Source organism: Seriola lalandi, unplaced genomic scaffold, assembly GCF_002814215.2.
Source record: "Seriola lalandi dorsalis isolate HSWRI2012SDOR001 ecotype SW California unplaced genomic scaffold, Sedor1 jcf7180002054934, whole genome shotgun sequence".
In the NCBI taxonomy this organism is placed as follows: Eukaryota; Metazoa; Chordata; class Actinopteri; order Carangiformes; family Carangidae; genus Seriola; species Seriola lalandi.
In genome coordinates this window covers 488,144-503,782 of record NW_019525486.1, presented here as the reverse complement: position 1 = coordinate 503,782, position 15,639 = coordinate 488,144, and the positions used below count along the sequence as shown (strand labels likewise).

The window sequence follows — 15,639 nt, the reverse complement described above, 5'->3', positions numbered from 1 at the left end:
CCCCCCCCCCTGCTTTTCCCAACTGTACAGTCGCATGAGCCTGAATACAATTAAATGTGAATTTCCCCTCCTCCATTTCAAGTGACTGTTAATTGATTGGCCCGACTTCAAAACACGCCCCCCCCCCCTCCACCCTCTGCAACAAAGACCTGGCCGCTCACCTCACGCGTCAGAGCCATATATCATTAAAGTACCTTAAAGCTTTGGGGTGGTTTCACGTTTTTTTTTTCCCCCCTTTGCTGCAGCTCTGAACAAAGAGCGCAAATATGTCAGGAACCATTTCAAGTCAATTGTGAGGATTTTCAATGAGCCCCACCTGCAAGCACGACATTTATGCAGCTCAATCTGATGTAGTGCGACTTGAAATGAGGCCTAATGATTCGCTTAAGGAAACGCCTGCATGAAACTTCCAGCGCTGTCGGAGTGACACAGCCGCGCAGCATGTGCAGCATAAATCAAGACAGCTTTTTTTTTTTCCTTTTTAACTGTGAAGCTGATTGGATATGCACTTCATTTAAGACATGTGCTTTTAAAAAATTATAATTCATTCAGTTTTATTCAATTTTACGGTGAGAAAAAGCCTCGACTTGTCTTTTGAACACCTGAGCACAGCAGATGTGGAGTCACAGGACAATAAAAGCAGCGACTCAGCGCTCACGTGCAAATCTCATCAGCCGGCGCTAGTTAGCGGCAGACGGCACTAATTGGTTCCAGAAGTGCTGCTCTCGTTCACACTGGCTGAAACGGCAAAGCAGTGAGGGCGGGCAGAGAGAAAGGGGTGGAGGAGGAGGTGGGGGGGTGGGGGTGGGAGAAAAAAAAAAAAAGAGGTAAGGAACGTAATGAGAGGTCAGCCGCCATCTACAGTTGGGCCGCCAGAGCCAGAAACGCAGGCCAATTTTATGGTCAATTGGGCGACGCATCTGGACTCATAGATCACAGGGCGGCGGGGCTGGACTTAGCACCCAGCTCGCACATATTTCACACACACAAAACAGACCACACAACACACACAATCACAGGCAAAAAAGGTTACACACACACACACACACACACACACACACACACACACACACACACACACACAGACTGGGGGAACATGATGCTGTCAAAGAATCAGATGATGAGTCTCGTAAACATGCTTTTAATGTCAGACTTCACATGTTCCCCAGACAAAGATTTCCTAATTTAAAGAGTTCAGTGTGTTATTCTGTCATCACACTCATTTCATTACGACGCGTCACTATTTATATGAAAATGATTCTCTCGTCTTTCCCGCTGTTTCCCAGTGTTTGTTTGATTAACTTTCCACAGTTTCCAAGATGAGGAATTATTTTTTCAATATGTTCCCACAATATAATGTGACAAGACAAAAGGCTCAGGCCTACGTTTAGTAACCTGCCCAACACACACACACACACACACACATGCGCTCTACGCTGATTTGGCCGGTTGGATCTTGTTGTGGGTCGACTTTGTGTTTAAACTGTTGTAAAATATAAGTTGAGTTTCAGTGTTGCACAGTAATCTGGACACAAACCGATTCTCTGGTTCACGCTCAACAATATTTTAATGGAGGGTGGCAGGCAGCAGGCCAAACTCTGAGTTAAACCCCAATGAAAGAAAAAAAAAAAAACAATTTCCACAATATGTCATTAAACCACAGTGAAAAAATAAAAATTAAACCGTGTTGGAAACAGTTTTGAAAGGACATTCAAAAGTTTTCATGCTCAGTTCAGATCCACATTTAGAAGCATCACATTAAAATCCTGTTGGACAGCACACGACACACTTTGAGTCTTGAAATGAAGGGAAAAATTAAGCAATCCTAAATGAGGATCATGTGATGTGATCAAAAGCCCCAAGAACAGCTACTAAATGGACCCTGAGGCTGAGACGTTGTTTTGTCAACTGGTGTTTCCAAGGTCGAGAGTGAACTCTGAATCTCAACCACCAAAAGGGACGAAACGTGCTCAGAAAATGTGCTGATGAAGATCATGTGTTGTGATCAAAAGCCCTAAAACAGCCACTAAATGGAACTTGACGTTAAGACAAACCCAGTCTGTTATTGGGGCTTTGAAGTTGTAGTTTGAATCAGACTCACGACCACAGTGTTACGTCCATTTTAATCATCGTGTTGCTGAAGCGCCACCTGTAGGAAAAGCACCACCGCATTCACTAATATATCTGGTCTCTATGACGACATCCGGACCTTTGCTTTTTTAAAAAAAAATTTTTATGTTTTTGCTGGCGACCGTCAGTATCCGCAGCTGAAATAACAACTCCGCTGTCGCTAATTAACTCCATGGGTTGGCCAAACTGCAAAATTCAAACACTGGCCGTTGTCTGGTAAGTGTGGTCTCTGCGGGCCGCTGTCTGTAGTCTTTATAACTCAGGCCAAAGACGGTTTCCTTGAGAAGAGACACCACCGTGCAACATTTTGATGTTGAATAGACCATGATTTTGTGATGACAAGTTGAACTGGCAGATGTTATATTAGTGCATTATATTGTTTCATGCTCATCACCTCTGAAGCAGGACCTCCAGGATTAGCTCGTCCTGTTAGTCTGTGACGCTAAAGCTAGCTCAGGCTAAACTCTACAGCTGTCAACACTTACTTAAAGGGGACCTGCATCAATTTTACACATCACAGTCTGTTTATAGGTCTGCTGCATGTGTTGTATACAGCCTTATGTGGTTCCAGAGGGAGCTGCATGAAGACACGTAAATACCTCTGTAACACCGGTTGAGTGCCGCCATTATGAGTCTTCAGATTGCATTGTAACTACACGCGCTGCAGGTTGTCTTACCTCTGTGGGAACAGCCAGCGAAGGCACCAGGGGCTTCATGAAGCCGTACCTCTGCATTGTCACCATGACGACACAGCGTAGCATCTCCAAGACGCCCGCTGTTGGCCTGAACATGACATCAACACATCAATGAATGAACACGACACCGAGGCTCAGCTTGACATCTCTTCATCGTACGCTCACCTCGTGGCCTTCGCCAGACTTTTTGATGTTTCAGGAATAATTGAGTTTTTAATGGGAGACGTTTCCAAGAGCTGATTGAATGATTCAAGCCCCGTTCATGACAGCTGAAGAACTAGAAGAGGTATTTTCTAACTTGGCAGATACCAGCTCATTAACACCAACACTGGGGCTTCAAACGCCTTGACAGCGGACTGGCGTGGATCAGTGGACCGCGACCTTCATGGCTTGTGAGCCTTGAAAGCAAAGCGAGGGTGCACATGTCTGACCAAAGACTGAAGCTTCCTGATCAGATTGTTCCATTAAAATCATTTCTAAAGGCCTGAAGAAGTGAAACGATTCAATAAAATAGGATACAGTCTGAAAAAACATATGTGTCTGCACCAGGTAGCATTGCAACTGACATGTTTTGACTGTAATATTTATTTTTGAAAATATTGTCTTTTAAATCATTTAGACTTAAAGGCAACCCATGTAGCCTATCCTGAATATATTGTGGTGACATCAGATTTCGCTCCTCATTCATTTCTATGAGGAACAATAAATTGTGAGGTTCTCCAATCCCAGACAAGTGCTACTGTTAGCGTGCTAGCCACCCTAGCTCCATATTTATTGTCCTGCATAAAAACATAATAAAACAAACAGTCTGACAGAGGAATTAAAGGGGCTATTTGTAGGTTTTCTCTGCAGTCAAACACGCCCTCTCTCGGACATGGTCGCTTGCCTCTGACAAATGTAGCCTCATTTAGCCATTTGTTCACAACCGGCCTTTTCTTTTTAAGAGATGTAAAAACTTAAAGAAATATTTTATACCATAGAATAAAATGTTTAAAGTGTCTTGAGTTTGTGTTAACCACGCCCTCTGAGCAGCGTTACGTCTTCGGGGCAGATCGGAGGCTACACTGAGTCGCTATCAGAAAGTGACAAGACGGGTCCGGCTAGCTGGCTAGCATGCTAACCTCAGCGGAGGAAAAGACGTGATAGAAACAAGAGTTTATATTGGCGTTGTTTTCCACCTCCGGAGGCTGTTGGTGAGTAAAGGAATGAAGTTTGATGCTGAACCCGAAACGTTTCATTAGACTGGTAAGTAAACGGCTGTTAATGCTAACGTTAGCTATGAAGCAATAGCAAAAATTACAAATAGCTTGTTTGAGGTACGGCCCGTTGCGCTTATACATGTAGAATTTCCAAATCAAATGACAGCCATAACTAAAAGATCTTTTACTTATTAAATTAATTAGGCAGCAAATCCTGACATTTATCAATCCATTATCAAAAAGGTCAATTAATTTTCTGTCTACTAATCATTTCAGCACCATTAGCAGAGGTATGTTGTTTTTCTTCTTTCCCATCTTATTAACCATCTTGCGATCCTCAGATTTATGCTGCGGCCCCTCGGAGGGTTTCAAACTCCAGGTCGGGAACCGCTGACATAAATAACCAGAGGCTTTTCTCTCGCTTAACTCTCTTCCCACTTCGACATTTTTCCACTCTTCAATCAAACATGCAAATGCTTCAAACACTCCTATAGAAATGATAACATAAACAAAAGTCAGTACTGACCTCTGGTCGATGATGAAGCCCAGGGAAGTGAGGGTGAGCAGAACGTAGATGGTCATGCCCAGAATGGTTAACTGGGACAGCATCTAGGATTGGAGATACATTTACACGCCATGAGAAATGTGGTTGGGAAAAAATACATTAGAATTTAAACCTTAAATCAATATCATGGCTGGTTAAGTTACGATCACAGGAGACCTTACTGGGAGAGCAGTCGTAAACCGCACGGCTGTTCGACTGTTTACTTCACAATGCCAACCAAAACATGTCTGACCTTCAGAATAAGTGTACTGGCACGTACAGTATCCTGCAGCAAAATGCACACCGCCTCTTACTTTACACTGACATGCCTAGTTTACATAGACGCTCTAATCATCCCAGATGGGTCTTGACGGGGGACTTGACCACAGTGGCAGAGACTGCAGCTTGGATCTCGACAGCCCCAAAAACGGAGCCAAAACAACCAAGATCGGAGCAGAAATCCCAGGCAGATTCTCACTGACCTTTTCTGAGCTACGTGGGGACACACACACACACACACACACACACACACACACACAAACAGACTCGCACAAACATACAAAGTACAGAACGTGATGTACGGTTTGATTCGTGTTCTCTAACCTACGGCCTTGGCTGAGGGGGCAGCAGCTGGAAGCCCGGTGTCTCCTGAGGATGCAGCGGGCTGTCAGCTTAGGTTTATATTTCTCCGACACTCAATACAGAACCTAACAGCCAAATCTCCCTGACTGCTCCCATACAATACGGACCCAGAAGGCCATATATAGTAAACATAAAAATCAACCCATCAACAGGATGCAATATAGCAGCATTTCTTTGTGTTTATCCAAGATTTGTAATCCATAAGAACGACAACATCAGAGCCCTCACATGGGAAGACAGAAGGGTGATACGATTAAGTTTCCCGTGAATCAAACGGAGGGGGGGGGTGGGGGGGGTGGGGGGGTGTGGGTGGTGGTTTTGGGCTCGATCCATCTATCAGACTTAAGGAACTAAACTCACTGCAGACTGTCAAAGCTTATTAAAGCAGAGTGATCACTGCGTCAGAGTTCAAAGGCTACGGATACAGTTATTTTTAGTAAGAGGTGTAATCAGTGGAGAATTATTTTGGTATCAAAGGTTATGTGAACTTATCTGTGTTTAATAACCCAAGGGGCTCAGGCAGACCAGACATGATCCGTCACATGATCGCATTTTTTCTTGTTTTGTTTTGTTAGATTATCGATCACCCCGGGGCGAACGAGGCCGAGACGCTACGCTCCAGAGAAAGTCGTCTGCAGATCCCTCAGTGTGGTCAGGTGCCGCCACATTTACAGGACGTTTTAAAGACACAGATGGAGGGAGGAGGGAAATGCTTTGGGCTTTTTTTCTTTTTCTTTTTTTTTTTCCTCCTTCGTGCTAATTTTTAATGTGATCAAGTGTCAAACTGCGGCAACAGCAGCAGAGGACAGAAGTGAAAGTTAACATCTGGTGGCAGCGCTGTGCCGTGAGCGGCGGTCTGATTGTGTTATTCTGCCGTCCCCCGAGACGCAGCAGATTAACTCATTACTCAGGACGTTATTATGACGAAGTTCATGAACGCTCGCTGAGAAAATGCAGAACCTCTGTAAACTACACAGATAAAACACATCCTATTCTTTTGATAATTAATATACAATCTTTACTAAAACTTTTTTTTTGCTGCTGATGCTAATACCTGAGCTTTTTCTACCAGAGCTGATCCACTTATGAGAAGCTGCTCTGAGATGAAGAAGTCTTTACTTGGTCAATTTCCCACTCTGCCTCTAATAGTAACTGCTTAGGAAACCTATAATAAAACGTACGCGCTGGTCTGCTGATGATGTAATTGAAGAGTAGCTTCACTTGTTTGAAATAACCATGTTTTCATGACTGCGAATTAACGCAAAGCCCATAAATTGTCCGGCAGTGTATCATCAATTGTCAAGCTAAATAAGTGGCTAGCGAACATGTGGGTATAAATATATAACAGTGACATGATTTATTGTTGGGCCGGAGTGCTCACTTTGTTATTTTCCCTCCAAGTCCTGATTGCTGCATCCTGAAGGCTATTTGGGTTGGGAAATGGTTGACTCGACAATTAAGGCGTTTGTGTTCACTTCTGGACCACCAGCTGGTGTTTCATTCGCCGAGAGGGAGGGGAGCCCTCGACCCTTGAGGGGAAGTGTGTGTGTGTGTGTGTGTGTGTGTGTGTGTGAGAGAGGAGAGGGGAAGTGGGGGGGGGGGGACCACAACTGAAGGAGCGCCATGAAGGTAGCGATCACAAAAAAGACAGGCCATTTTATTTGGGAGTTTGAAGGGGCTGGGCGTGACAGCACTTTTTGGCTAACCAAAACTATGCCTAGGGAAAAACGCCTTCCAAAGATAACTGCTGAGGAGACCTGCTTCTTTTTTTTTTTTTTTTTCCTGGAGGAGGAGGAAGGGGGTCCTTTGGCTCGTCGAGTGGAAAATAATAGACAAAGGTTGTTCTAAAGGGGAATGCCGATCAGTCATTCTGTCATGATGTTAGACCGAGCTAGTCTTTTCCTGCTGGCTAAGTAGAGGACTCTGCTCGACCGTGCACCAGCCACAACAAACTGCATAATTGGGTGAAATAATGTTGGCAAACAAACACGCAGCGTTCAGTCTTAAATTAAGAACCCGGGACCACCTTGTCATACTTTACATGAGGAATTACAGTAGCCTAAACATTACGGTAGCCAGCGTGTGACCAGAGCGTAGTCACCAGCTTCAGTCCTACACGCCTGAGAAGTCTAGATAGTAAAAAAAAAAAAAGGAGACTGCAGAGGTCGAGGTGCTTCTAAGTGAAACCTTTAACAAACTAAACGCCTCTGTTCTTTTGCAGATTCTCACGTTTACAGATCTGCTAATGTGAAAGATTACGTACCATCTTGTTTTGAAACAAATCGTTGTAAATCTGCAGCACCAGCAGGAAATGCAGGACCATGTAGACTTGTAAAGGCAGAGACCAGCTGGGATCATGAGGCACTTCCTTTCCAGTAACCTGCACAAGGAAAATAAAACATGTTTAATTCCCCAATCCCTAATTCGTCCAGTAATTTTCTGGACAGATTCTCACACCGGATGAGATTCCTTGTTTAAACAGCAGCAAATGATTCGAGTGTAGCTTCATGTTTATTGTTACGTGTTCAGAGCAGTGAAAAAGCTTGTAATCTGCCAAACGTAAATACATATGAACAACAGTGTGTTTTGTGTATTAAAGCAGCATTTAAAAGACAGTTAAAAGCCACAAACAATTATTTTCTACATCTAAGTCCTTTGTCCCTGTGTTAAGAGTTCACTTATCTGTACTGTGTGTCAAGAAAATCTGTCAACGTGTAATAACAGGAGGGAGATACAGGAAATAACAAATATAACAGCAAACAACACAGTGTCAGTCTGAATGTGTGGGACCTTTAAAAGGGGAAAAACTAATAAAAATCATGGAGGAAAATCTTCTCAGCTCGAGATGTTCATGCCAAAACAGGCTCAAATTGACCTTTCTCAATCCTCCAGCAGTTTCTACCTCTAGTGTGTTTATTTCCTTTGTGACCAGAAGGCCTTCTATTACTTCAGTCTCCTACACGCTGCATTTCAAAACTGGTAAAAATTAGCTTGTTGTGCTCCGTCTACAAAGTCGTGCAGGATTTATTGGGTGAAGCGGTTTCCCCCCAAAACACTGAGGAACATATGAGTCCTCCTGTAAGAATGCCCTGAGTCACTTGACCTGCTTTTGTCTCCCGCCTTTGCATCCAAAACGATAAGTGATTAGGCCGCAGGGCTTCATGTTGAAACTGCCGTCCTCTTTTGGGAATGAAAAAACTGGCCAATCATAGATGCCTGTCTCTCCTTCGGGGGGTGGGGGGGGGGTGGGGGGGGTTTCCCAGGAACCAAACCGCCACATGTGGGTCCCCCCCTCCGCATCCCATCCCCGACCCTGTAGGTATTCCAGCACGCCGCTCTGCTTTGTCTCAAGCAGCCGAGACACGTTCAACCCCTCCGTCCTCCTCCTTCGCTCCCCTCTCTTTCCTTCCTTTCTTTCTTTCTCTCACCAGCAGATATCAATGAGCAGACGTCCACACGAAGCCTTTCAAGATATTTCAGTTCAATTCCAGCTCGGTCCATGTTTAGAATCACCCCGCTGAGTTTAAGGGGCCAATTTAATCGTAAAGGCAAAAGGGGAGTTTTTTTTTTTTTTTAAAGTGTGAAGCATGAGGGACCTAAATATGTGACACCATCAGCGTTATTTCAAAGCTAACCGCCGGGGCATTCAACTGAAGCCTGTATTTCTTTCTGTGCGCACACACACACACACACACACACAAACATGCACATTTACACTCAACTGCATGCGGTTTTAATCCCGCAGACTGCATTTAAAGACGGTGAAAATGAACTTATTTTGTTCCCTCTACAAAGACTTTACAGCTTTTTATTTGATGTGGCAGTTCCTTGTAAAACTTGCAGAATATGTGAATCCTACAAATAAGGAATGCTCTGAGTCATTTAGGCCTCTGTGTTGAAATGATGGGTAATGAGGCCTGAGGGCATTATTGTGAAAATATGCCCTTCTCTCAGGAGCGATGGAAACAAAGGATTGGTTCACAAACCTTGGGATTGCCGGCGTGGTTGCCCAGCCGAGATTGACCAGGTTTCCAACTTGGACCTTTGATGAACGTTGACAGTTTGTTGCTGATAGTTTTGTAAGTGTTGGACCTTCTCCACAAATATAAATAGTAGTGTAACTAAAAGAGAAGAAAGAAATGAGCCAAACATCAACGTACAATCAAACGCTACATTTAACTGATCAGTGTTAACTAAGCAATCGTTGCGGCAATTAATCCTGAGTAGAAATGTTTCTGCTTTCATTGGGCAGCACATTGCTCATGCCGCGCTCTGCCAGTTGTGAGGGCAGCGAAAATAATCATAACATCCACCTCCTTGGCATTTCGTTTTATTGGCCTCCTTCACCTCAGCCGGCCAGTTTGTTTAGAGTGGAGTAATAATGTTATGGTTACAAAATGGCCACTCAGCCAAAGAGGGAAACATGAGCTCACGTCTCATCTCCTGGAGGTGTTTACTCTCGGACGGAGAGGTGAGCCGCCCGACCGACGGCCGATCGCTCATGGTAGCCACACCGGGACTAACCTGAATATAGACGATTTCAAATGTCCTGATGGGGCTCACCAGGCCGTACACCACTTTATCTGTCTCCACAGCAAAGGTACCTGAAGAGGAGATGGACAGATTTAGGAAATTTGATTTGCAAAACAAAATAAAAAAAAGAACAAACACCTTCAACTTGAGTCTATTGAACTTTTTAAACACCTGGAGCAGAGTGCAACAGCTGCGCGTAACGTTAACGTCCGACTTAGTTCATCATTTAGACCGAAGCCCTGTGTGTGTTGTGCTTTTACGTCAAGTATGGAGCAGGTGTAAGTTGGAAAGTCAGACTGGTATCCATGGTAATAAAATGGCAGTGCGTCTCGTTTACAGAATAAATATCTGTGATTCAGACAGTGAGCTGATAGAGAGGTTTTCACTTTGCAGGTTTTCCAGCTTCTTTCAGCTTGTTTGAAGGTAAACGTTGGTGTGGGACGTGGCTAAGAACAGTTGCAGTCAGTTTATCGAGCTTCTTTTTGTTGATAACTTCCTGCTGCTGCTGCTGGAAACTAAAACAATGAGCTGAAAGATGCTAAAATGGGGACAAGAGGCTTTTGGAAAAGTATTAAGAACAGCATCTGGGATCAACCTCCTAAAACTTTGCAGCCATGGAGAGAGGGGGGAAAAAAATGGCCCAAGGGATTTCTGGGTAATGTAAACCTCAAAATTTAATCAGTTACCTCTCACTGACGTTTGATGCAAACTTGCTGAGTCCAGTATAAAGGCAACAGGCAAACCTACAGTCACAGTTTCCCCCAATAAATGGTGATACCACAACTTTTGGTTTCCATTCAATAACAACTAATGACAGGGCAGACATCACAGACACCAGTACAGATGATATATGAAAATCCAAAGAGGTAAACTAATAACCTCTTTGAATATTTCAATGGTACACAGGAGATTGTAGTAACTTGGACTGAGACGTGCAACTGTAAATTTTAGGAGCAGTTTTACATCATAGACTGCTAATATTTGTTTATGAGTCATAAACGTTACACACTCAGCACTTTATGTGCAAAATTTTATGTAAAAGTAATTCAACACATCAATAATAATAAAAATAAAAACAAATATAAATTTTACAGTTAAAACTTAAAGTATATAACTGGTATGTCATAAAGTCTGGGTCTGCTTTAACACTTCAAAGTGTTCAGTCCCTCCACTCCTGTCGTCTTCCACAGTTCGTGATTAGCAAAGTAGTAAATGGTCATTTAGCAGTTAAAGGTCCCATATTGTATGAAGGTAGATGTCCCTGTGTAGCGTGATTATAGATCAGGTCTAGCTTCTATATTAATACTGTGAAAGTATCAAAGCCTCAGTCCACAGAGAAATGCACACAGCCTGTATTCAGACACTGAGCCTTAAAACCAGCCGTCAGGACTTCTGGAACTTTGTGATGTCACAACAAAGCAGACACCACCTGCACCTAAACTTGCAGGATTTGGTTTCTCTGTGAGTGTTTTACCTGAAATCTGCTATATTTTTATTGGATCACTTAGAAAACAGTCAGCCAATCAGAAGAGAGGCCCGGAGCCTCCTCTCTTCTGATTGGCTCACCGACCTGTTGTTTCTAGAGCTCCAGAGAGAAGCCTGAGAGAGGAGATGTAAAACTACACTGAGATGGTTTTTGGTTCTTAAAACCACAAATATACAGTATCTTCTGATGGATCAACACTTCAAATAAAACACAAGAGAAGAAGAAAATCTGGAGCTTTAAGGAAGGTAAATAAAGAGTCTGTTTGTATTTAGTATTGACTGACTCCTATTGTGTGAGGCAGGTGTCACAGTGTTGACAGAGAACACGGTCACATGTTAACACTCACGCTGATGTTTGAAACACTTATAATTAACTAAATTTAAGCAATAAAAATCAAAAATAGAAGCAAATTACTGATGAACTTTTTCTTACCGAATAATCTGTCCCATATGATCAGAATTCCTCCGTAGTTCTTGTCAATACAATAAAGGTTCCTCCCTGTTGAGATAATTCTTAGTGAGTTTACCACAGAAATCATTTGAAGTCTAAAATAAAACCCACATCCTTGGACCCATTGCCCCCTTTCATTCCTTTATCTCTGTGGCATGTTTTCCCAAGCCTGACTGGTCAACCTGCCAACAAAGAAATTGGACTGGACAAAATTAAACATAACCATGATCAGACGTGGGCAATTATCGACCTCCCAGTCTCCATCAGACGTTTGATGGTGATATAGCAGCTCAGCCGTGGAAAACATCTCAGTAAAACGTTGTAAAATGAGAAGATTAGATTGTTAGATTGTAGTTTATCTCACCGTGATGAACTCGATGATGTTTTGGGGTGTTAAAGACCCACTCCAAAGGCCCAAGGTCTCGGATCAACTGAAGGAAACAATGTACAGGACATGCTCGTTAAATCTATGAGCTACAGCCAAACTTTAAAGGAATAATCTGTCACATAATCTGCTATAAAAACCTTTTACATTTTCTAGTTTTCTTTGAGCATAACCCGATCCCACAGACCCTGTTTCTCCTGACGATGGAGGGCAGCGATCTTCAAAGGGGTTTATCCTCTCGGGAGCACGTTTACGCTCAGCCGGTTTCACAAGAATCTTGTGCACAAAACTGACATTTTGACCATTTCAGAGCAATCACAAAATAGAAAAGGTTTTGTCAGTAACATTGTCAGTAAAGGTCATGACAATCCTGACAATGATCAATCATTTGATCTTGATATAATGAAAATTCGGGTCTAATGTTGGTAGTTAGAAATCGATCAGGTGATCACTAAAACTTTAGGTTTAACCTCTGAGGCACATGAATATAATCATGTAAACGTAAAGAATATTAAACCTGAAGATCAACACTGTGGCCGACGGACATCATTCAGACCATCTGCAGGTCCAGAACAAGACACAATAAACCGAAAGATTGCTGTGAATAACTGCTGGAAGGTGCATTATGGGATACCTGTCTTGTCTGAAGATAAAGTATATTACTGCAGTGAGCTGTCAATATTCGTGATCTTATTTGCTGATTAACAACCTCACATGAGTTGAAGAGCGATCTCTATTGACTGGTAGCGTAACAGCTACAGTCGTGGGAACGGGGAGAGTAAGAGTAAAGGTGTTAACACTGCTGATAATGGTCGGACCCATTAACACACAGAAAGAAAACATACACATGAATAGTATAAACAACATGCAGCTGAATGCAGCGCGAGTTCATTCTGAGCATGAAACCGACATGAATCATTTTCCTCTTTTAGATATCAAACAGATGCACCAGTGACTCATTAAAGATTACAGAGGTCACACTGAGCATATTTCACACAGTTCAAGTTTCTCTTCTGGTTGAGACTCCAAGATATTTCTGATGTTTCTCATCAATACGACCGACCTCTTAATCTGGAGAAACGTGCACGGCTGGACAGAGTTTCTCAGTGATTCATTATTTCCATGTAATGGCTGCGTCTGGCAGCCGAGCGTGAGAGTTTTATCTTGAATGAAAAAGGGGTCTCCACCACTTCACTACGGCTCTGAGGCTGCAGCGAAATGGTGTGCCAATAAATTACGTGACATCAAAAAAAAAGCCCATAAAGGAGGCATAAATTACATCCCCTCAGAAAATTGTGACTATTATGACTGTTTTCACTAATAGTGCACTAAAAGATGGAAGGCGTTCCAAATCCATTCATTCCCTCTAACGATCGCTGGGATTGTAAAAGTGATACTCCCAGTCACTTTAAAGGCAGACGGAGTGGTCATGCTTCTGTTTGGAATATTTCATAAAATCTCATTATTTTTTATTGAATACAGGTTCCACTGCAACACTGAGTCTACAAAGGCTCGACTCAGCAGACGGATTAGTATTGGCACGGGGAGAAAGATAACTTTACAGACTGTTGTTTTTTTTTCAGTCAGATTAACTCTGCACAGCAACAGTGAATGGAAGAGGACATTCATACAGTGCCAGTGCTTCATGCTGCTGGATTGTATTTGATTATTGTTTTATACAAAAATATTTATATCTAGAAATCAGGTTTTGTGAACACGAAGAAACTAAGAATAATTCATTATTGAGCATGTGATTAAATGTTTAATCATACGCCTGTAAAACAGCAAATTAGGCTTCTTAATTTCTCACACTTTTTTATTTCTAAATTACAAGTGATTATCAAATTGACCATAAAGTCACTGTCCTCTTTTTTGTTCCTTCTCAAATATATATTCTTATTTATTTAAGTTCATGTGTTCTGGTTGGATGTTTTTTAAGAGTATCCTCTTCTTTTATTTTACTCAACAATCCCATAGAAGTTATAAGAATAAGTATCTACAGTAAATCTATCTTTTTATATGCACATTTATAGGATTACGCTGATGCTCCCATCCAGAGATCGCTGGACGATGATCGCTGCTGTTATAGGACACAATGTGTAACTGCATCCCTCCATCTGTTAAATGTTTCAACAGGCACAACATCATCTTTCCTGCACCGTCCAACAGTGTCCTTGTTTTAGTTTACACACCGTGACGCCCACGACACCACGTCTCTCATCGCTGCACAAACCTACTGCATCTGACATTCTGCCAAATTCAGGTAGTCAAAATCATTTCAGACCGATAGACAGAATCTCTAACCTGCGTTTTAAAGCTTACCTCCGTGTGGATCCAGAACTGGTAGAGCAGATTTAACTGTATGTGAACAGCAAAGATGGACGGAGGAACAGCCAGAGCCACGGGCAGGTAGAAAATCTGAAGAGAGGAGGGAAATGAATGAACATGTCCTGTGACGTCTTCATTACAACCTCACACCAAGACTGAACCACTGGCACCTCTGCTTTCTGTTAAAATTCCTCTTTTATTAACATATTGCATAAGCAAGCGATTTTATGTGCAACAGATGGGATGTTTTCCGCCCTAAACATGTTAACTTTGATATGCAAACTTGGTAACATCACGAGCATTTCCTACATCACTGCTGATGTGTGAAGGCTGGGAAGACACACGTTTTTCTATTTTATGAGGCTGTTTTAATACGAAATCTGTCAATCAGTGCAGTTGGACTCACAGTGGTTGCTCTGGACATGCTGTGTGAATTCTAGTATTAAATCACCTGAAAGAAACATCGAAACGCTGCTCTACGACATCAACACTAACCCCAGTGGCTCCTACTGAGGACGTAAATCTTTAAGAACATATATAATGTCCTGAAACAGTCGGGCACTGTAGGTTTCAGCAAACATTTATCAAACAAGAGTAAAAAGTGCATTGGTTGGGACACATCTGGTTGTTTGCAGGATCAATTAATTTGATTAATTTTCAATAAGACATTACCCATGATGCAAACTGTTGCGTGGCGGATTGTCTCAGGGCGGTGGTGAGGTTGTAGTACTCTGAACTGTGGTGAACCTGGTGAGCAGCCCACAGGAAGGACACCTCTGGAGAGAGACACACACACACACACACACACACACACACACACACACACACACACACACACACACACACACAGTCCAAGAGTCCAATTCTCATGAGAGGTTATCACTTTATTCACCTTCTTATGACTCTGAGGTAACAGCAGCCATATAACTTTCCACACATGATTCATACGCAGGTCTTGAATGCTTACACACGTCTCCTGAACTTTACACACACACATACACACTCAGCTGACTTTACATAACACATACACACACACACACACACACACACACACACACACTCAGCTGTCCTTACATCACCAGGACAAGTGATTTATGTCAACAATCAACCCTGCTTCTTCCCCAGATGAGTAACTAGACACTTTCATCCCACAGAAGGAGCCATTTTGGTCCCGCTCCTGGCCAACCATGATGAAAAGTCGAGGCTCGAGCCTGAGCTGTCCACTTGAGTGGGTGTTGGGGGGGGGG

The 15,639-nt window shown here is 42.7% G+C and overlaps 1 protein-coding gene across 1 annotated transcript in view; it reads right to left on the bottom strand.

The window, feature by feature from the left end:
• agmo (alkylglycerol monooxygenase) overlaps positions 1–15,639 on the bottom strand; it is a 46,845-nt gene that overhangs the window by 13,029 nt on the left and 18,177 nt on the right. The window contains exons 4-12 of the mRNA XM_023393439.2: positions 15,065–15,168; positions 14,387–14,482; positions 12,044–12,110; positions 11,662–11,727; positions 9,735–9,814; positions 9,197–9,331; positions 7,474–7,590; positions 4,551–4,633; positions 2,808–2,913 (exon numbers count right to left, since the gene is read on the bottom strand). Of these exons, the coding sequence (XP_023249207.1) occupies positions 2,808–2,913; positions 4,551–4,633; positions 7,474–7,590; positions 9,197–9,331; positions 9,735–9,814; positions 11,662–11,727; positions 12,044–12,110; positions 14,387–14,482; positions 15,065–15,168 (854 nt within the window). The remainder of the gene's footprint in view (positions 1–2,807; positions 2,914–4,550; positions 4,634–7,473; positions 7,591–9,196; positions 9,332–9,734; positions 9,815–11,661; positions 11,728–12,043; positions 12,111–14,386; positions 14,483–15,064; positions 15,169–15,639) is intronic.